This window comes from Sceloporus undulatus, chromosome 1, assembly GCF_019175285.1.
Source record: "Sceloporus undulatus isolate JIND9_A2432 ecotype Alabama chromosome 1, SceUnd_v1.1, whole genome shotgun sequence".
NCBI lineage: Eukaryota > Metazoa > Chordata > Lepidosauria > Squamata > Phrynosomatidae > Sceloporus > Sceloporus undulatus.
In genome coordinates this window covers 237,563,240-237,586,366 of record NC_056522.1, presented here as the reverse complement: position 1 = coordinate 237,586,366, position 23,127 = coordinate 237,563,240, and the positions used below count along the sequence as shown (strand labels likewise).

Here is a 23,127-nt window from a genome sequence, read left to right as displayed (position 1 = left end):
GCGTACCTGCGCAGTTGCGCAGCGTTTGTGGTGTGGGAGGCTTGGGTTGGCCCTGGGAGCAGAGGATGCCTGTAGTGGCTAACCTCTGCTCCTTCAGTGGCCATAGAGGGGTGGGGGGAGGATAGGGATGCGGGGGATGCCTGGGCCGGGGATAACACCTCGGCGGGCGGAGCCCCGATCGAGGTTGTGTGGGGCAGGGGGAGGTATGGCGGTGGGAGAAGGGACTTGCGTTCCAGGGGAAGGCGTGATCGATGCATCATATCTATCTCGCCTTCCTGTCCCCCTCCCAGCCTGAAGGACCTGAGGGTCACTCCAACCGTGCCACAAACCCTGTCGCTGCTCCTGTGCAATGCCAGGTCGGTTAACAATAAGACCCACATCCTCCAGGATCTACTGGAGGACTCGAAGTGCGACCTGGCTTGCATTACCGAGACCTGGCTGGGGCCTGAAGGGGATGCTGTGTGGGCTCAGGCCCTGCCTGCTGGGTTCTCGGTGAAGGACCAGCGCAGGTTAGGTGGGCGGGGGGTGTGTGGCCTTGGTACATAGGAACACTGTGTCCCTCACCAGGAACCACATTCGACAGACCTCCTATATCGAGTGTATTTACCTGACCCTAAAGGCTAGGGACAGTCTAGGGATTCTGTTAGTGTATCGGCCACCCCGTGCATTAGCGGACTCCCTTAACGAGCTGACACAGCTGGTCGCTGAGCTGATGTTGGAGACGCCCAGGCTTCTTGTCCTGGGTGACTTCAACATCTCCCTCACGGCCAGCCATGTTCCATCCGGTGCGGCTCGGGAATTCATGGAGACCATGGCGGCCATGGGCCTGTCCCAGCTGATACAGGGTCCCACGCATTGTGCGGGTAATACTCTCGATTTGGTCTTCTGTTCGGATGTGGAGAATCCGTGGGTGGAAATAGTTAATGTTTCCCCCCTGTCATGGACGGATCATTTCCTGGTAGAGGTGAAAATCAAGGCCTCGACCCAGATCCCCCCCGGGGGTGGTGGACCAGTTAGGATGGTCCACCCTCGAAGGCTGATGGAACCTGAGAGGTTCCGAGAAGCCTTAGAGGGGCTCATGGTTGGAAATGACGGCGACTCTGTTGATGCCCTCACCGGTATCTGGAATACCGGCCTTTCCAGGGCTATACACAGGATCGCTCCCAAGCGCCCTCTCAGGCCTGCTTCCAAACGTAAGCCCTGGTATACGGAAGATCTCCGGGCGAGGAAGCGGGTTCTGCGACAGCTAGAGTACCGTTGGCGGAAACACCTTTGCTTAGACGACAAGGCTCTCCTAGACCAACTGTTAGAGGACTACGGAGAGGCAATACGAGCAACAAAGAATTCGTTCTATGGTGCTCGTATTGCGTCCTCTGAGTCGCGTCCGGCAGAGTTGTTCAGGGTGGTCAGGGAGCTAACTCAGCTCCCTCCCGCCTTGAACCAGATCCTTGAACCTTCTAAGGCCTGCTGTGACTTGTTTAACGACTTTTTTGCGGATAAAACCTCTCGTATAAGCGAAGGTCTGAACGCCGACACTTTAGCAGAACCTAGGGTAGAAGTGTCCAGAGCCTCCGTGGACTATGTTAAACTGGATCAGTTTGAGTTGGTGAGTACCGAGGATGTGGACAAGATCCTCGGAAGTGTTCGGAAAACGACCTGCTCTCTTGATCCCTGTCCCTCGTGGTTAGCGGCCCAGGGGGGGGCCGGCGGTAACATCTTTGTTACGCCGGATAATCAATACATCTTTAAGGGATGGGCTATTTCCATCGGATCTTAAATTGGCCATAGTAAGACCGATCCTAAAAAAGCCCTCCCTTGACCCCCTGGTACATAATAATTATCGGCCTGTTTCGCTGCTACCATTTTTGGGAAAGGTGATCGAGAGGGCGGTTGCGATCCAGCTTCAGGCGGTCTTGGATGAAATGGATTATCTGGACCCATTTCAAACTGGCTTCCGGGCGGGTTACGGGGTTGAGACGGCCATGGTCGCCTTGGTCGATGATCTCCGTCTGAGCATCGACAGGGGAAGCGTGTCCCTGTTGGTGCTCTTGGACATCTCAGTGGCTTTCGATACCATAGACCATGGTATCCTTCTGGGGCGCCTCGCAGAGGTGGGAATCGGGGGCACTGCGCTCCAGTGGTTCCGTTCCTACCTCTCGGGGAGGTCCCAGATGGTGCAGCTGGGAGACGTGTGCTCCGATGAGAGGCCCCTTAAAACTGGGGTCCCTCAAGGGGCCATTCTGTCTCCCATGCTATTTAACATTTACATGAAACCGCTGGGAGAGATCATCCGGAGACATGGGGCGCGGGGTTATCAGTACGCTGATGACACCCAAATTATTTTCTCTATGTCTCCGACTGATGCAGTGACTGGGGATGGCGTCTCTCCTCTCGTGGCCTGTCTGGAGTCAGTAATGGGCTGGATGAGGGAAAACCGACTCAAATTGAATCCAGAGAAAACGGAGGTACTAGTGATAGGTTCCCCTGGTCCAGGAATGGCGGTGGTTCCACCTGTCCTGAACGGGGTCACGCTCCCTGTGAAGGACTCCGTGCGCAGTCTGGGGGTGCTTCTTGATTCGTCGCTTCACCTGACTGCTCAGGTGAATGCGACGGTCAAGAGCACTTGTTATCAGCTTCGGCTGATTCGCCAGCTGCGCCCATACCTGGCCCAGAGGGACCTAGAAACTGTTGTACATGCTCTGGTAACTTCGAGACTGGATTTCTGCAACGTACTCTACATGGGGCAACCCTTATACCAAACTCGGAAGCTGCAAATGGTGCAAAACATGGCAGCCCGGCTGGTCACTGGTGCGTCCAGGACCAGCCATATAACACCAGTTTTAAAAGATCTTCATTGGCTGCCCATTCGCTTCCGAGCTCAATATAAGGTGTTGGTAATTACCTATAAAGCCCTAAATGGCTTGGGCCCAGGATACCTGAAGGACCTCCTCTCCCCGTACATTCCGCCTCGCACTCTCAGAACGTCTGGGCAGCAGCTACTGAAGGTGCCTGGGGCTAGGTTGGCCTCTACCACTCGGAGGTCGTTCTCCATAGCTGCCCCAGCCCTTTGGAATGCGCTGCCCACAGAGCTCCGCTCGTCCACCACCCTGGCCCAATTTAGGAAGGACCTCAAAACCTTCCTATTCCAACAGGCATTCCCCGAGTAAATATCCTGTGGGCCTCCCTCCTCTCTTTCGTGGCCAAGAGGTTGGGCTTTGGGGCTTTACTGTTGGGTTGTTTTAAATATGTTTTTTATTGGAATTGTTTGTATTTTAATTATGTTGTGAGCCGCCCTGATCGGAGGAAGGGCGGCATATAAATAAAAATTTTATTATTATTTATTATTATAACACCAGTGACACTCCAAATGTTTACCATCATTGTTTAGAAGAATAGGGCCCATCCTCAGTCTGGTGTTGTTTAAATTCTGCAGACAATGAACTGGTGAATTTCTTTACAAATTCAAAGCAACTTGATGACCTATCCACCAATATTTTGGGAGTCATGTCACATATTGAGTGTGCATGCAATAAACAAATAAATGGCTTATTGCGCTTGCACTGATCTGATCCTAGAGCAACAACATCTTATGCTAATCATGATCAAATATTACACATGGCATGAGGAATATCAAGATGACATTTCTTGTTTTTCAAGTAATAGTTTTGAAACTGTTCTATATTGGTTAAATTGGTTAATCTGAAGTTATGGCATAACATTTGAGATCCTCTGATTTAGTGTTGGATATATAGCGTTCAAGGGGGAAAGTGCCAAGGTAGACTTGATGTTGAACATTAAGAAAAGAAGACCATGGAAGAAAATTAAGAATTCATCCTGTAAAGAGAAAAATGAAATAGGCAAGGATTTTCCATGCCTTGGAACAAACACTGGCAGAATGGAGATTGCAGTGAAGAAATTAGAAGAAGGCTAGGATTGGGAAGGGCAGCTACTGAAAGAATTGGACAAGATCCTAAAATGTGAAAGATATACTGTAACTCTGAATACTGAAGCCATTGTATTCCTCATTACCATGCATGGATGCGAGAGCTGGACAGTGGGTCAATTGAAGTTTCTGAACACTCTCCAAAGTCAGCCCCACACAGAATGCATTACACTAATCCAATTTGGATGTATCATTGTAAACTATAAACAAACAAACAAATGCAAATGTAAAAAGAGTTATGGGAAGTCTACATGAGAGACTGTACACAATAAAATAAAATTAAATGCCTAGACAAATAACTAACTGCATTTCAACCTATTATCCACTGGGCGTCACTGTTAATCCACACCAATCCCAGACATTAGGCCCCAGTAGTGCCTGTTTGTTTCTTCAAATAATAATTTCATTAGGCATCTCCTCTGGAGCTATAGCATTAGCAATAGCATTTACATTTGTATACTGCTTATCTGTGAACTCAGCACTATCTGAACGGTTTGCTATCTGTAAGACAATGGAGGCTGCTGAGATGAGTGGAAGGGTTGACTTCTTAACTCTTCCCTCTACCTCCAACTACTTTTCTCTTCAATACCATCCTCTAACTAACCACTGTTTTTGTTTGCAGAGTAAGATAAGATACTCTTACATTTTCCTCTGTACTAGGGCAAAAAAGTAGCCTAGGCTGATTTTGACTCAAAAGTTGGAAAGTGAAGTGTTAAGTAGTCCTCATCCCAGATTCTCCATACTCCACAGACATATTGCCTGGAGGAAGTACCAACAGTGGGGAAGAGGCTTACAACCCACTCCAGCACAAGTCAGGGCTGGAAGAACTCAATAGTGTCTAAGGCAGACCAAAGTGCCTCAGCTCAGAACCATGCTATGGGCACAGAATTTATTATGGTACTGTATATTGGTTCTTTCTGGCTTACACAGCATGCTGTGTAAAAAGATAATGGTATTTATGCACAGGGAGTAAACAGGAGACAATACCCCTTATTTGTACTGTAGAAAAATCAGCACTAAGAGGAGGAAACCTAATAAGCTTTTAGTGCCTCAGACTACATGCACAGTTAACAGATATATCTGTGCCAGGACAGTATCTTAGAGATACTGATGAAATATCCTTTCTTACTTAATAGAACATCAATTGATTAGAGTCTGAGAGTATCATTATCTGAGGAAGACTTGAGGCAAAGAGTATGCCAGGGAGGGAAAGAAGAAGGAAAGTTTTAACTTTATGTCATCACAAATAAGCTTCATGTACTCTGGCCATAAAGGGTTTTTTTTAAAAAAGCTTATTCACACTTTTAATAATTCTGAAATATTTCTGGTTTGGTTTGGTTTTTCACTCTTGAAGTACAGTGGTGCCTCGGGTTACGAAATTAATTCGTAACGCAGCCGCTTTCGTAACCCGAAAAGCCTTCGTAAGCCGAATTGCCATAGGCGCTAATGAGGAAAAGCCGCGTTTCGTGCGAAAAAGCCGAAAAAAGCACCAAAAATTTTCTTCGTATCCCGAAAAAACATTCGTAACCCGGAACAATGATTTCCTATGGGATTTTTTCGTATCCCGAAAATTTCGTAACCTGGGTATTTCGTATCCCGAGGTACCACTGTACATATTAGTAGAAGATTGCACTGGCTATTTCCATTAAAGGGAGAAAAGGGAGAGGTGAAATACTGCTGAACTCTAGAGAGGATCTAGGACAAATCCATATGGTTTAGTCAACAGGGCATCTCTGAATGTACATCAAAGACAATATTCTGTTTTGAACTGAACTGCAATTAATCTAAAAGCCTTTCAATATAATTAATAAAGTGGCACGGGCTCATGTGTCTCAATATGCTGTCCCCTTTGGGAGACTCAAAACAATTCACACTTTTGTGTCAGTTCATTTGGAACAATGTGAAGGATTCACCCAAAAAGACTGTGAATAAAAAGCAATGCTTGTTTTACTTCCCTTGGAGATCAAATAAAACGGAGACAGAAATAACTACACTATGTCATCTCTAAAAACTGAAATGTTATCACAGGCATATCAGACCCCTCCCTGTCCAGCCCCCCTTTTTATCACTGGATCTTTCTGGCTTACACAGCATGCTGTGTAAAAAGATAATATTATTTCTGCACAGGGAGTAAGCAAGAGACAATACTCCCAATTTCTACTGTAGAAAAATGAGCACTGTGATGAGAAAACCTAATAAGCTCTTAGTACTTAGAATGCTGAGTTCTTTGGCATGCACAGAAATAAAAAGAATCACATTGATCTCTTGAAAATTTTATGAACTGGAACCAAAGATTAAAGACTAATCCCAGCAATCCAGCTGTGTAAGATACAATACCTCGGCATGAATGATCCAGTTTGTTGTATTTGAAGTACCCAGGCCTGCACCGGCAAGCAGCAATGCCATCCAAATCCACACAAACAGAAGTTTCTTTGTCACATTCCGGATCTTTGTGTTTACACAGACCTCCAGCTATTACAAAAAGAACATTGGGAGTGTCAGAATTTTGTTGGAAAAAAGCACAACTTGACTAGAATCTTTCCCTGCAAATAGTAGAATGTGATTAGATGGTAACTGCTCTCACCAATTATCAATAGCCTGACTACAGTGTTCCTATTTGAGATGTTATCTGAGGGCTCCTAATTCTTGATCAGAAAACAAGCAGACTTGGTTTAGTTTCACACAATGCTAACAGAGCTAAAACTGGAAGCATGGATTCTTTGGATTCAAATGTACCATATTATCTTTATCCAAACCATATGCTTCTGAAAGCTCTCACCTGGGAATAGACAGAATTTACCTTCTTTCTTTACACCACACACAGAATCACACGATCCACATGAGTGCCATCCTCACCCAGTAGTTGTTGGCTTTACATGCAGCATCATTTGCATTTGACTTGGGGTGCATCTACACTGCAGAAATAATACAGGTTGATACAGCTCCATACTGTGGGATCCTGGGATTTGTAGCTTTACAAGGTCTTTAGCCTTCTCTACCAAAGAATGCTAGTGCCTCACAAAACTACAAATCCAGGATTCTGTAGAATGGAGCCATGGCAGTTTCTACAGTGTAGATGCAGTTAACAAAAACAATCAGTCAAATTATGTGGAGAAAGAGAAAATGTCGTGTCTCCCTGCATTTTTTTAAAATCCTGTAAACCAAAACAAAAAACCCCAAAACCATGCCTCGAGGGATGGGATTCCACTCACACTGGAAAATTTCTTGCATCAGTAGCTTATTTGTGGCTTTGTATTGTTCTTTGTTTGCATATCTTCAGAGGTTATTATTTATTTATTTATTTATTTATTTATATAGCACTGTAAATTTGCACAGCGCTGTACATAAAAACAACAAATATAAAAGAGTAAACCTGCCTATGGCGTACAATCTAAGAAATGATAGGATAATACAAATAAAACACATAGCAATACAGGAAATGGTTCAATAAAACAGGCAACAAAAAGAACATCAGATAGGTTAAAGACTGAGATGCCACTTAGTGTGCAATCCTGTAAATTTCTACTCAGAAGTAAATTCAACTGAGTTCATTGAGGTTTACTCTCAGGTAACTTCATCTAGGACAGAACGTTAAGCTTAATTCTACAGTAATTGGGAGTAGTTTTTCTTAACTCCCTTCCTTTCCTGGCAGAGAAACATTACTGTATTCTGACCCATTTTTAGAGTTTTATAGATCTGCTACTCATTTTCCTTTGGAAAGTAATGTGGCCATTTCATCCTTCCATTTTGACTCCAAGAACTATACATAGATTATTTTATAACTTCAAACCATGTGGTCAGAAATCAGTGCCACAACTCTTGAGACAAAAGCCCTGTTCACAGTGACTTTACTGTCACAAGACAGAGTCACATTTCTTTCAGAGAAATGCTTTTGTATAGAGGCAAGCTTCACATGTGTGTTAGAATAGGACTGGAGCCTTTCACTAGATCTGGATTTTATTCGGTAGTACAGGGTTGGTGTCTTTGCTTTCAGACTGTGGTGTACATCTCTACATACCATAAACCCTACTGGCTACAATTGAGTGACATCTGGAGGGCCACAAGTTGCCCACTCTGGTACAGAGCCTTCTGCTTGAGTAAACGGGACCTTTTTCAAAGAAACCTTGAAGGAAGAAAATGTGATGTTCTCTGAAACACTTTTTAAAAAGTCACAATCTTTAATCATGTAATTTTACCTCTGTGAAGCAGTGTAAGGTTGGAGATAAACTGGCAGGTTTCTGTGGGAGCTTTGCAGGCTTGAATATGGCTTCGTATAGTGGTAACAATATCATAAAGGGTGACATTGGAGAGTAAGGAAAAGGTGCTCAAGACAGATACTTGGATGGTACGTGCCTGCCTGAAGAGAGAATGAAAAATTAAAATTCTGCATCACCTTCTATAGTTGCACAACCATAACATTTATTTGTGAATGGCACAGTATCTGTGCACTCTTTTCCTACTCTTGGTTGGTGGTGCATAACTGCAGTTAAAAGCCATCAGGTAAAGCTCCTTCACCACACCCACTGATCACATGCAGAATGATATGCTCCAGGTCTGGGAGGCCAAAGGAGTCTCCTTTCCTAGCTGAACAATATAGTCTGGAAAGTGCCTAGGTACTCCCTGGCTGAGGAAATGCACCCGAAACCCATCCACTGTACTGTGCAACTGAGGAAAGATGCAGCCTTCATTCCCCAGGGTTTATCAACTGCAAAATTTGTATGTTAATGGAATCCTGGCTAGAATTCTCTAAGTCCCAGAGCTGCAAGATTAATGGAGATTCTGAGAGCTATAATCCAAAATGGAATGTTTCTGAACTCTATTCTGGATCCAGCCATCACTGGGATGCAGCCACTCATCAGATTAACTGTGAAGAAATACAGCTCTTACTGTGTGCGTGCGTGTGTGAAATGGAATCCCATTCCCTCTCCTGCCACAGAGATTGGGAAAATCCTCTGAAGCATAAATCAGAATGCATCAAATAGCAGCAACATCCAACCCCCCACCACCATGCAGGAATACACAATCAAAAAATCCCTGACAGATGGTCAAAGCTCCCAAAAAGGCGACTCAGCAACACCCTGAGACAGCATATTCCACTGTTGAACCATCAGGATGTTCTTCCTAATGTTTAGGTAGAATCTCTTTTCCTATAGTTTGAACCCACTGTTCCATGGTCTATTCTCTGAAGTAACAGAAAACAAGCTTGCTCCATCCTCAATATGTCATCCCTTCAAATATTTAATATTTAAACATGGTTGTCATGTCATCTTTTAACTTTCTCTTTTCAGGCTATACATACGCAGCTCCCTAAACTGTTCCTAATAGGCATGGTATGGTTTCCAGAACTTTCACCATTTTGGTCACCCTCCTCTGGACACACTCCAACTTCTCAAAATCCTTTTTGGACTGTGATGCCCAGAACTGGACACAGTATTCCAGGTAAGGCCTGACCAAAGCAGAATACATGGTACTATTACTTCCCTCAGTCTAGACAATATACTTCTAATGATGAAGCTTAGAACTGTATTGTCTTTTTTAGTTGCCGCATCACATTGTTGATTCATGTTCAACTTGTGGTCAACCTCACTGTACCAAAACAAAGCTGGAGGAAGAGTTAAAATCAACACCCAGACAGCTTCATGGCTTCGGGCTCCTTACCTTGATGCCTTAACACTTGAAGTGTAATAGCCAGGCAGTGTTGAAAGAGAGGCATTCAACTGAAAAGAAAAGAAAATTCAAATAGTGTGGAGAAGAGAGAGAATATGTCTGAGCTTTGAAGCTACATTTTGTGCTCAGCTCCAGCAGCACCAGGAGCCACAGTCAGGCAGCTGCAGAAGGCTCAGCCCTCCCCTCTGCCCCCTAAAACTGCTAGTGCCTCTCCTCCTTTCTGTTTGCTGTGTGTAGGGAGCTTTCTCCTACTCACCAAGAATAGCAGGCATTTACAGGATGAAAGAGGGAGTTGGGGGAATGAGGAAAGGAGTTGGGTTCACACATTTGCCCTTGGTGTATTGTGATGTGGGTACAGGAGCCATGCCATGTGCCAAGACCATAAATGCTTGCACATTAAGTCATAAGTGCCTTCTACTAACAGTGAAAAGTCACCTGTAATGAGACCCTGTGTAGTTCTAAATGAAAGCTAAGGAATGATGATGGGGATAATGAGGATGATAATGATAATAATAGCTCAAATCCTTTTGGGCAGTTAAGAATGTGTAACCTAAAAGTATACACTTGTGGCTGTTTCATATTCACAGTCCCTATGTATTCCCCAGTTTAGGGGCTTTGTAGGGGTGTGAAAGTCCCTCAATCCTCAGCCATTGTAGGAGTCTATTCTCCTGTCGCTAAGGAAGCAGCTATTTGACATTCCTCCCCCTCGCACAAGTGATTTCCAGTATGAGGAGGAATTGTGACAGGGCCCCTGCTTCTCCCTGTTTTAGTGGAAATCACTCATGGGAAAGTCAGGGGAACAGATCACAGTCAATCACAGTGACTGCTGCCTGATATATGGGGATTGGGGGGGATCAGGATATGATTCACTATGTAGCTGAATGACTATGATATTTACACATAGGTAAATACCCAACAGGATTCTGGCTAAGATGAGAATAAAAATAACAACAAGATAACAAGCAACATGATGGAAAAATAGCTCTGCGTGTATTTAATGGAGAAGAATTTTCCAGGATCATGTATACCATTAAATTCTACACACCCCTCCATCTATCCTGAGGAAAGTCAAAGGTTGCCATACTTTATTTCTATTACATGCTTTTGTCTGGATCCTAGGAAGGTGCCATACATCTGCCAGGAGTGTTTACACATTCAGCCCAGTACTAATTTTTCACATTATCTGCCACTAAGGCAGAGCTTCCTTTAATCATGAAAGGGAGAGTCACTGCTCATTTATTTATCTACTTTTAAAGAGGATCAATGCTGGGACACTGCACCAGTGTTAGATAAAAATGACACATGCCAAGGAGTTTTTGCTACTGATTCCTTGGCATGTGTCATTTTTATCTAACACTGGTGCAGTGTTCCAGCACTGATCCTATTTTAAAAGTAAATAAATAAACGAGCAGTGACTCTCCCTTTCATGATTAAAGGAAGCTCTGCCTTGCAAATGTCAATTTTCAACACAGTGTATATTATGAAAGTGTTTATTCATAAGTGGAAGTGCCAAAAACTTTAACTCCTGTTTTCATGAGAATCCAGCATAGTTATTCTTTTGCTGCTTTTCTTGTCTGCTCCCCATTGGCTCAAAAGATTACCCTTCCAGGCTGCACTGTGCAGAAGTTCAGGCGTATGCAGTTTACACATGACAAAACTTAACTGAGAAGCCATTTAGCAAATGCGCACCTATGCATTCCTTTGCATTCCTTAGCAGCCACCATGCCTCTGTCTTTTGATGCACTCCTGTAAAGATGCTGAGCTCCTCTCCTCTCCTCTCCTCCAAACCTACCATGCAGTCACAGAAACTCTCTTTGGTTTCAGCAAAGTGTCTCACATGCAAGAGTGTAAGTAATGCAGGGGGGATTCAAAATGAGGACACTGCTCCCTCCAAATCAGAATTCAGCACTGCATTAATGTAAAACTTCAACTATACATTTAGAAATAAAGTTTAGACTTCCAAATAAAAGGGGTAGGCAGAGTGACCAAGGGAATGCAAGTACGGGAAACATAAATTTTCTAAGTGTGAACAATTTGGACACTGAAGAAAAATTTCAGGGGGTACTCAATTCTCATTTGCAGGGCAGGACCTTCATTTTGCATCCCCCCCTCACATATCACCATGGTTACTGCTGTTCTTAACTCATCTTTTGACACTCACCATGTTTATGATATCTTCTTCAACCTGATGAAGCTCTGAGTACTTCCCTCCAGTTGTGTTAAATGTTAATGGAAACTGGCCAACAAATGTTCTCACTAAAAATAAGAAGATAGCTTTTTATCTGTTACTAGGACTAGATCCCTCCGTCTTCCCCAAGAGAGGCAGCTATCTTGAGTAGAAGAAAGATGAGGAAGAAGGCAGTGCTTAACCTTATCTCATCTAATTAGTTTTCCTCTGAAAATTATATCCACGTGTTTTAACAGCTATAGTGGAAAAAGTAGCTGGTGTGGTGGTTTGATTAGGAAAAATAAGATCAAGGGGAAAGGATTAATCATCCTTCCCACCATCTTGCAGCTTAAAACCAGCAGCCCTCCGCCATTGCTTTTCATACACTAGAAAGCAGACCCTGCCAAAACTGGAAGACTTGACTTTAACAGAGCCCAGTTTCTCTGCCCAATTCCTTGTGGAATGGCTATACACATGGAGACACATCCTGAATTTGTTAGAAACAGTTTATGTTCATCAGGCACAGCTAAATATAATTCTTCTTAGTTGAAGTATTGGCTTATTTGGAACAGAAATATTAATATCCCCATAACAAGAACTCTTTGTACATACGTTATTTTAAATGGAACTTTATTAAAAATAATGTGCTTGAAGATTATCATTGCTTTTTAAATGAAAAGCAAATGTTGTATTGATGTTTATGTTCCCAGAAAAGTTAATCTATGGCAATTCTATACACAAATGTGGTACATAAAATATGATGGTTACTAACTTCATCTCTGACAAAGTAAGCTACTGTTGTGATGCAGAATACCTAATTATGACAATATTTTCTTGGGCAGAGAATTCTATTATACTTTTTGGAAATGTGGATAATATGCATTTATAAGCCTACATGATCAATAACAGAGTCAGAGTGGCCTGATGGTTTGACCATTGGACTATGACTCTGAAGATCAGGATTTCAATCCCTGCTTGGTCATGGAAATCCACTGAGTGACTTAAATTCTGGAAGCCATTGAAAGCATCTGGGTAATAATAATAATAATAATAAAATTATTTATACCCTACCTCTCCAATGAGATCAACAACACATTCAGAAAGGAGAGATACAGTGGTAATGGAGCATTCTAACTATCCTGATATTTGCTGGAAGTCAAACTCTGCTAAAAAAAATTAAGGTCCAACAAATTCCACACTAGTCACTTTCGTTGACCAAAGGAAGGAAGAGGCAATATGAGGTTCAGCTTCTGAGCCTAATCAACAGCAATAGCCTGGTTAAAGCGTCGGAAGTGGGGGTGATCCCATTTTGGAGGGCTTTTATCCCTCCTTCCCAATGCTGCTGATTTGCAGCCATTTACTCTGGCCCATGAAATGTAAAATGGGAGCCACTGAGACCTGAGTTGTGTTGCATCTTAACAAGAAGGTATTCCATGTGTATGTTTGTTCTCATAGGAGTGGGTGTACAGAGTTTGGAAACATGCCAGAACCTCCAGCTAGCTGGGAACTACAGTCTTCAAAAGCAACTTTTCCAACCTCTGGATTTTACCATGGCAATTCAATCAGACACTAGGGATTGTCCTCGCATGAAATCACTATGATCCATAATGGCGTTGCTTCATACAAATGGTTTGGATCTCACATCATTCAGTAGCTGGAAAGGAATTTATACTAAAAAGCAGTTATACTATCAGGTCTAAGTTCCATGAGATATCTAGATAAAAGTGAATCTATCATACTGTCAAGAATGTTGACAGTTACATGATAAAACTGACAAGCTTTTGAAGTGTGTAATTACATAAATTCCAAGGTGGTATAAAGTGGCAGCTGTCAAAATAGGGCCAAGAATCAAAAAAATAATGCTTATGGGTATTTCTGGTTAACAAGTGCAATCCTTTTAAAATTAAAAATTTAATCTCTCCATAGATTTCTATCTTACTAAGAAGCTTATTTTCTTTACTTATCCTCTTCCTTGGTTCTCTTACCTAAATTGCACTTTCCTTTTTCCATCCAGTAACCCAGGGAACACGTACATTTGAATGAACCTGGTGTATTAGTGCATGTGGCTGAGGCTGGGCATGGGCTAGATAGACACTCATCTACATCTGAAAAAGCAAAGAATAACCACAACCTTTAGCAGGAGCTCTTTCATGCCATACAGTTGTTGTTGTTGATGATGTTGTTTTCTTATACAGTATCCTGCCTTTCTCCCAATACAGGTATTCAAGGCAAACAACAAGTATAAAACAATATAATTTAAAAACAGTATAACAGTATTAAAATATAAAAATATAAACATTAAAAAACAATTAAACAATTTTAAGAATTAAATTAGAATATAATAAATTAAAATACAAACCATTAAAATGTGTATAGTCCAGCATTAAAAACCCAGTCCTTCTCAGCTTAATAGGCCTGACTGCACAGGAACATCTTTACCTGGCACTGGAAGGATAGAAAGGATGGCGCAAACCTGGCCTCTCTAGGGAGTGTAACCCCATCTAACACAAGCTGAATTCCTATTCCCAGATCTGTCTTGTGCTCTTTGTATCAGCTGAAGTTTCTGAGTACTTTTGGTCGACCAGGAGCACCTCTGTCTTGTCTGGATTAAGCTTCAATTTGTTTGCCCTCATCCAGTACATTACAGTGGTCAGAACAGTGGTTTAGAACAGAAACAGCTTCCTTGGAATTAAGGAGAAAGGAGTGATACAGCTGGGTATCATCAGTGTACAGGTGACACCTTACTCCAAAACTCTGGACGACTTCTCCCAAAGGCTTTATGTAGATGTTTAAAAGCATAGGGGACAGGACTGAGCCCTGAGGGGCCCCAAAGACCAAGAGCCAATGAGTTGAGCAGGAATCCCCCAGCACCACCTTCTGAGAACGCCCTTCCAAGAAAGAACAGAGCCACTGTTTGCCTCCATTAATCTCACATCCTCTTGCACCATAGAGAGACCAGTTGCTGCTGAATTTTGGTAGAAATTGTAGATACAGTACAGTGAGAATTTCAGTGACAGGAAAGGTGCTGCTTTTGATACAATTGTGTTGCTGTTTTTTGTTGCTAAAATTATTTATTAAACATTTAAATTAATTAATGCAACATATCTATAGCATGTACATATTCACACCATCCCAGAGCAGGTTCCCAAAGCCCTAGAGAAAGAGGATACCACAATCCAAGCTACTTTCGCTTCAAAGATTTCTCACAACCATCAAGTATTGGTATGTCTGCCAGTAGGTACTGCTTACCTATTCTGCAGTCTTCTCCTTGCCAACCAGGTAAACACTGGCATTGGAATTTGCCTGTCAAAGTGTCCATCATACACTTCCCATTATTTAGACAGGTATCTGCAGTACATACATTGGCTGTGAAACAAAACATTTGGAGAATTAAATTGGCGATCACCACACTTCTGCACTCCCAAATCTGATTATTATGGCAATACATATGTTGTACTTGTGTGTCTTCAAGTTAGTTCTGATTTATGACAATCCTAGTTGCCATATAAAGTTATGAAGGAACTAGATCCTGACATATATTATTGACTATTAGTTAGGATTGTCCATGCCATTATATTTCCCATTTCTAAATATGGTTGTGAAAGCTGGACAGTGAAGAAAGCTGATAGGAAAAAAATCATTTGAGATATGTGCTGGAGAGGAGTTCTGAGAATTCCATGGACTATTAAAAAGACCAGTGAATGGTTCTTAGAGCAGACCAGGCCTGAAATATTCCTGGAAGGAAAGATGACTAAACTGAGGTTGCCATATCATGAGAAGAAAAGACTCACTAGGAAAGAGTATAATGCTTGGGAAAGTGGAGGACAATAGGAAAAGAGGAAGACATTCCAGTCAGATAGGCTCAATCAGAGAAGCCATGGCCATGAGTCTACAAGAGCTGAGCAGGGTGATTGAGGATAGGGTGACTTGGAGGTCTTTCTTACATAGGGACACCATGGGCCGAGGTTCACTCAAAGGCAGTTAACAACAATGGCAACCCTAAGGCAGGGTTATCTTGGCGAGATTTGTTCAGTGGGGGCTTGCCTTGGCTTTCTCTGAGGCTGAGAGAATATGACTTGCCCAAGATCACCTAGTGAGTTTCTATAGCCAAGCCAGGATTCAAATTCTGGTTTCCCAGAAACCTATCTCAACAATGAAGCTGTTACAGCATGCTGGATGTCAGCAATGTATCTATGGCCCTCTCCAGATGGGCCCTTTGCAGCGCGTCCACGATGTGCACACGCCCCGCAGTTACACAGCGCCTTACACCCAGCGCACGTAAACGTTATGTCACAACTGCGCAGCTTCCATATGGAGCTGCGCAGCTGCAATGTATATACGCCGTCTTTGGTGCTTTGCGGCGCAGCAAAAAGGAGCCACTTTTTTGAGCTCCTTTTCTGCTGCGCAGTCTGTACCCCACCTTACTTTCCTAAAATTGTGCTTAGATATATTACAATCACACTACCTATAAAGTATGTTACAACTCCAGTGGTTAGTGTCTAAAGCCCCTTTACTCAAAACCATTGTATGGATGACTGTTGTTGGATAGTATGAACTTTCACTCATTCTGCTGGCCTCAATTTCAGTTTCACTCATGGCATCCAGCAGGTGAAGTGCTTCTGGAGTGTTATCAGCACACCTTCAAGACATTTTTTCTACAGTAGAAACAAACTGCCATTCAGCCTCTATTCCCTAAATGATATCTTGTATGACAGGCATAGTGGGATGGTGTAGGTCTTTGCCTTATTTAACACCTGGAGACTATTGCTGCAAATTCTGATTTTAGTTAAAGGAGCAAATTCACTGATTAACTATGAAATGTCCTAACTGCATGGATGATGCCATAACAGTAAACAAAACTGTGCAAGTGGGTCCTGAAATAAAATGTTGCAGTATTACATTCAGAATCTAACTAGCCAAACATGCCCTTATCAATGTTCCTCTCCACTCCTTTTTGTAAAAGTTATTTTTTTGGAGAACAGCTGCCAAAATCCCCCACCCAGCATGACCACAGAGGTTTTCCAGCTATGCCCCAAACCCACCCTTGCTGGTTTCCTGCCCTACCGCCAAAATATATGATACTCAGCATTTTGTGGCCGCTGAGCATGCTCAGTTGTAATTTAGCTGTTTGAATAACCCAGCACCTAAATTTGCTATTGGTATATACAATAATTTTTTCTGTTAAGAAACATTATCAAGCAGTTAGTTATTTAACATTTATGTGATATGAGTCATTTGCACCCTCCCCCAGGGACTAGTTCTGTCTGCTTATAAAATCTACTTACAACATTCACAGACAGTTTCATTAATATTTAAAGAATCTCTCAAATGTGTAATTTTCCAATATATGTTAAATTCATTTTGCATGATATAGGAGTGCTTCTATTGTTTTGAAAGGTGGTTTACCTTTTCCATGGGAAGTTGGAAATGTCTTTGAGCTTCCTGACCATGCATTTGTAGTTGCTTTTGTGGAAACTGGAGAAACAGAAAAAGTCTCTGTTGTGGTTGTGCTAGAAGAAATCATGATGGGTGGAGGTCGGATGGTGGTGATCATGTGCTCTTTAGCACTAGTTACACTGCTCTTTTCTATCCCTTTTGTTGTCATTTCAGTGGTGTGAGACATCTTGGTAGTAGAAAATGGCAGAACTTTGTGAGCCTTTGTAGTGATCATAGCATCTGTGCTTGATGCCAAAGTAGGCATTCTCAGTGTTGTGTAGGTTACGTCTGTACGCTTTTTTCCTGTTGTTACCTCCCCCTTTGGAGTAGTTGCTCTTGGTAATGTAGAAGCTGTTGCTTTTGCAACCTTGTAACCTGTGGTACTTTCTAGCAAGTATGGGGAAGAGGTAGTTAATGTAGGAAGAGTTTTTTCAACACTGGTCCCTGGGAGAGAAGTGTTTTCTCTTTTTGAGTCTTTGGTTTCCTCTAGGGAGACTGTCACAGGTGAAGAATGGTTTGTAAGTTGTTCAGTAGTTTCAGTCAGAAGAGGAAAAAGTCCCGTTGATGGTAGTACTCTGCTATCTTTTGAGGGATCTGTCCTAGTTTGATTGTTGTACTCACTGAGGGAACTTCCAGGTGTTTGGGAATCTACTCCAGTTGTTTCTTCAGATGTAGTCATAGGAACAGTTGTTTCAAGATCTTCACTAGAGTGTACCAATGAAGATGAAGAAGAAACTGAAGGCAGTAAAGATGGCAATGGGGGCAGTGCAGTTGATGACAGTCTATGTGAAAATGTTATTAAAGGTGTTTTAGAGGTCAATGAAAATGGTGAAGGGAAAGGAGAGGAAAATGGTGGGAGAGAAGTCTCTGATGAGGCAAACAACCTTGGTGGCTGAGTAGGTGGGAGGGAATCTTGTTTTAGTGATGTTGGTGGGGAAGATGTAAATGACAAGCTGCTAGCAGATGCAGGGTCAGATGTTGAATAAAAGAGGTCTGTATGTGGCTCATTCACTACAGAAGAGTACTCTGGTGTTTGGGGAGTATGTGCAGCTAAAGGTTCTGTTGATGGTACAGAGAAATCCATGTCACCTGAGGACATGCTACTTTCTCTGCTCTGGTTCACTGGAAATGAGGACTGAAGAGATTCTGAAGGGCTGGAGGTTTCAGTATAAAAAGTGGAACTTTCTAACAAGTCAGCTGATAAGGTGCTGTTGTGTGAAATAGAGAGTAATGTCCTTTCCCCACCCCTGGTGAAGGTGGTTGAGATGTATGTGCTGTCAGTATGAGAAACAGATGTTCTTTTGCCAGTGTCAGTACTACTCATTGGCTGGTAGCCTGTTCCAGTGTCTGAAATACAAGCAAAAGTGATTGTTGGTTAGTAATGTGAAGTTTCTACTGATGTGTAAAAATTGCACACAGTAGCAAAATAACTTTTTGGCAATTACATTAATATCTTATGTATCTGAAGCAGCTTGGGAATGGACAACAGCCTACACCTGTATGCCCTATAATATAATTGTGCTGACAAAAAAATAGCATAGATGAGAGTCATGGTACTGTCTATTTCTTGTTGCAGGTGCTCTCATACATTAGTCTGCTGGGGACAAGTAACCAACAAGAAATAGGTAACTCGTATTATTGCACAAGTTGCTGAGTAAAATCTGTCAGCAAGTCATTTAAGGCTCATTCACACCAAATATGCATGTGCGTGCATGCATACACGCACACATTTATTTAATGTAACTTTTCTTTTCCTTGTCATTTTAAAAAGGCAAGAATGTTTTGCCCCTTTAAAAGTTTTGAACAATAATAATTACAGTAAATAGAATTCACAGTATTAAAACTAAGCTTTTAAAAAAATATATCATAAGAAATATTAACAAATATTTTACTCTAACTTTAAACGATATAACTAGACTGTTGCCACACTGCAGAATTAATATGTTTAACACTGCTTTACCTGTCATGGCTCCATCCTATGGAATCCTGTGACTTGCAGTTTGCTGTGGTACCAGAGTTCTCTAACAGAGAAGGCTAAATATCTCACAAAACTACAAATCCTACCAGTCTCTAAAAATGCCAGGCTTTAAAAATAAATAAATTCTAGAACAATTCCTACTGACAAAGGACAGGATGCTCTTTGAGATCATCTTGGGAGTCCTTTTTGCCATATGAAATAGAATTAGTGGCAATGTGATACCCAGAATGTTAACATTCTTTCCCTGGGAGATTTGTTCATCCCTCACTCTGACACAGTTGGTGGAGCACAAAATAGTATTTCACTGGGTTATCCTTATTAAGTTACAGTGTAGAACCCAACATAAGGATCTACAAAGCAGAGCATGCAAGTATACTTACTTTTCATTTAATTACCCAAGTGCATTGAACTACGTGAGCAAAACTGCAAAGAGCTTAATTACAGCTCATACAAGACTGTGTATTAATACACAACAGAAACTACTCCAGAATATAATTAATAGAGGGCATGATGTCACTGCAGAGAGTTATTGCAGAGAGTCAAAATGCACTCTCACCCACCCAGAAATAATCCCAACACCTTCCTCTTGTACAGACCTAGAGTAGGGAAACCTACTTTTCAAGTGAAACAGACCTGCCATCTTGAAAGGGCTGTGGCTGCACGGGGGCCTTACTCTCCTGCTAAGCAAACAAACCATTCCAAGATTCACTTTTTTTTAATCTTTTTTTTTTTTTTTTTTCCCAATCCAAGCCCTTCTGCTCTTATTTTGGGCCAAAAAATCCCTTTTTTTCTCCCCCCCCCCCCCCCCCGCTGTCTTCTCAAAGAAATCACACATATTTGCCTGCCTAACAACAGAACTGTGTGATGAATTTCCTCACATTCTAATAGGCACATTTTAATTTCAGTTAATTCAGTTAACTGGAGAATCTAATGAGTTAAGAGATATTGCTAGAAAAAAACCTATAATTTAATGAATCAGCTAGAAAATTAATTCAAAGCTTTGCTGAGAACATTTGGAGCTTCTAATCTACGGAACAAAAAATATATGGAAAAGCATGAAAGCAACAGCTTTTACTGATTTACCTAGATTCAATTTCATCAAGAACATGTGGTCGAACAAAACATGTTGCCTTACAATTCTTGCAGAAAATATATAGTTGGAGTGGAATTTTACAATGACTGGTAAAATGGGACACAGCATAAAACAAACCTGAAGATTCACTTTGGAAGGAAGTTGGCATCCTTGACAATCTGAAAGTTTGAAAAGTCTCAGTTGAAGGCTCAGAGGTACCAAAATCTACTGAATCAACACGAGTCCTTGTAGAGTCAACATCGGGTGCGGAAGGAGTCAGTTCTGAGCTGCTGGACTTTTCCATATACAGTGAGATGCTTTCAGTCACTTCCGGAAATGTTGTATTAATGGTAGATTGCACCATTCCCTGTTCTCCTTTGCTGAGCAGCGCTGAAGTGTAAGTGTTCTCAGTATAAGAATATGAAACCTCTGAGCCATTCACCAAATGCTGACCACTTCCAATAGCTGAAATGGGAATGGAGAATTGAAAATTGCACTCGCAACAGACGGTTTACTATCAGAGGTCATGCAATTCCTAATCTCTAGTATAGTGAATGATATGCCCATTTGACATGGTTGGAATTGACCCACCCCTGTTTCACCAAGAGAATACTAAAAATAGTAACATTTCATTAGCTTGTAGTATAGCCTAGATATCACTGGGCCAAAACAAATTTGCTTTGGAAAAAACCCCACAATACATAAGTATTATGTATTGCAGTAATAACACCATCCATAACAGATTTTTTTTCTATTGAGTATTAGAAACTTGAGGGCATTTGTGTGTGTGTAAATCAGATGTGTAGCTAAGGTGGTGGGAATGAGGGCTTTGTCTCCCAAATAAGAATTATGTCCCTTGCCCTGAAATTTTCCTTCAGTTCCCACATTTCTAGCATTGCAGAGGATGAGACACTGAAAATTGTTCACATCTTGAACTTTTATATTTGCTGTGTTCACATTCCTTTGGCTACTTTGCATCCCCCTTTTCTTTGGAGGCCTAAACTATTTATAGATGCTCAACTACATTTTTAAGTTATTGCAATGCTAGAAACTTGGGAATTAAAAGAAAATTTTGTTTAGGGGCAGAATTCTTGATTGGGAGGGCAATGCCCTCAGCTCCTCCCCCATCCATATCTACCCCTGTGGTGTGTGTGTGTGTGTGTGTGTGTGTGTGTGTGTGTGTGTGTGTGTGTATGGACCAATAGGAACACATACTTATGCATAAATAATATGGGTAGTGATTTGAGCCTTGGACTATGACTCTGGAGAGTTTGAATCCCTATTCCATTATGGAAACCCACTGGGTGACCTTGGGCAAGTCACACTTTCTCAGCCTCAGAGGAAGGCAAAAACAAATAATCTCTGAGCAAATTCTGCCAACAAAATCCTGTGACAAGTTTGCCTTGGCATAAGCTGGAAACAATTTGAAGGTCTGTGGAAACAACAAGAAGAGTGCAAATAATACAGCTAGTTCCTCCTACAGTTCTGTCCTAAGGAAAACTCACTTGAGGAATCCTGTGGTGGTGATGAGTACAATGGAATTAAAGAGGAATATTCAAGTGAGCGCTGTGTAGAAGGCCCAGTAGATTGCCCTTCATTTAATGAGACATTGTATTTTTCAGTCTCTACCATAGACTTCACGGTCAAGGCTGGATATGAAGACTTGGAAGTTTCAGTATCGTAAGTGGGAGTATCTACTACATCTGGAAAAGTGCTGTTATCTGGCAGAGAAGTGCTATTATCTGGCAGTGATCTCATGGTCCTTTCCCCAATGTGTGTGGATGTGGTAGAAAGGTATAAACTATCTGTAGAAGCATTGGAAAGCCTTCTTTCTGCAACTGATCCTTGATTGGTCCGAAGATTGTTTCTAGTGCCTAAAATGAGATTAAATATGGAAAGATAAATATGGGATACTCCATAAGCATACCTTCTTATAACATCTTTTAAGGCTTAACTTAAAAGTCTTAACTTTAAGTCTTAACTTACAGTCTTCCACAGCACAGTGTCCCCCAGATGTGCTAGACAACAAATCCCACCATCCTTGGCCATGTTACCTGGAGATGATGGGACTTTTGTTTAATAACTCTGGATAGAACTGGTTACAGAGTGCTGGCACAGATTAGGGAGCACAGTACAAAACTAATCCTGAAAGATCTCCAGCTAAAGCCACACAGCATGATTGTGCAAGTCCTGAGAAATATGCTGCCACTTAGATTTCAACATTTAATTCACATATCTTTTTGATACAAGATTTAGATTATTTTGCTTTCAAAGAAACTTAAAGCATGCCTGTTTCTTGATGATCCCTAATACATGCTAGGTCTAGCAATTTAACTCAGATGAACTTCAACATGTCTTCATCTAGTTTACATCCTGTAGATTTCTGATCCCATAAAGATGCATGTAGTTAGAATATTGTTATAAGACTAAAGTTGCTTGCAGACAGACACAATTTTAATGGGGGGAAAAAGTCAGTGGATATTTGAACTGCGTTAAATTTATTTTGTAGAATCAGAAATGCCGTAAATGTTTCACTTGTTCACTTTAAACAGCATTTTATACTGTGTATAATTTCATAATTTTCAAAGTATCTACTTTAAAGGCTAGCCATAGTGTGCCATAGGGGAGGACTCACATAAAAAGGCAGAGCATTTCTTATTGCCAAAGTGACATGGGATTTCTCAAATTAAAAATAGTAGCGACAATACTATACCCAATGAGGTCTTCACATTTTGTAAGACAGACATTCTTTGTTTCATATAGAGCAGGGTATCTACAGTAATGCATGCATTTGTATTTTAAATATAAATACACATGCACATATGTATACTATCACCATTTCATCTGCTTCCCAAAGGGAAGAG

The 23,127-nt window shown here is 41.7% G+C and overlaps 1 protein-coding gene across 5 annotated transcripts in view; it reads right to left on the bottom strand.

Annotated features, from left to right (window-relative positions):
* Window positions 1-23,127, bottom strand: part of HEG1 (heart development protein with EGF like domains 1) — a 78,155-nt gene that overhangs the window by 8,107 nt on the left and 46,921 nt on the right. For all 5 annotated transcript variants that reach the window (XM_042445003.1, XM_042445005.1, XM_042445006.1 and 2 more), the window contains 9 exons: window positions 21,769-22,137; window positions 20,402-20,728; window positions 17,184-18,560; window positions 15,027-15,143; window positions 13,763-13,882; window positions 11,772-11,866; window positions 9,602-9,660; window positions 8,140-8,300; window positions 6,281-6,415 (listed from right to left, as the gene is read on the bottom strand). In XM_042445003.1, coding sequence (XP_042300937.1) covers window positions 6,281-6,415; window positions 8,140-8,300; window positions 9,602-9,660; window positions 11,772-11,866; window positions 13,763-13,882; window positions 15,027-15,143; window positions 17,184-18,560; window positions 20,402-20,728; window positions 21,769-22,137 — 2,760 coding nt within the window. The remainder of the gene's footprint in view (window positions 1-6,280; window positions 6,416-8,139; window positions 8,301-9,601; window positions 9,661-11,771; window positions 11,867-13,762; window positions 13,883-15,026; window positions 15,144-17,183; window positions 18,561-20,401; window positions 20,729-21,768; window positions 22,138-23,127) is intronic.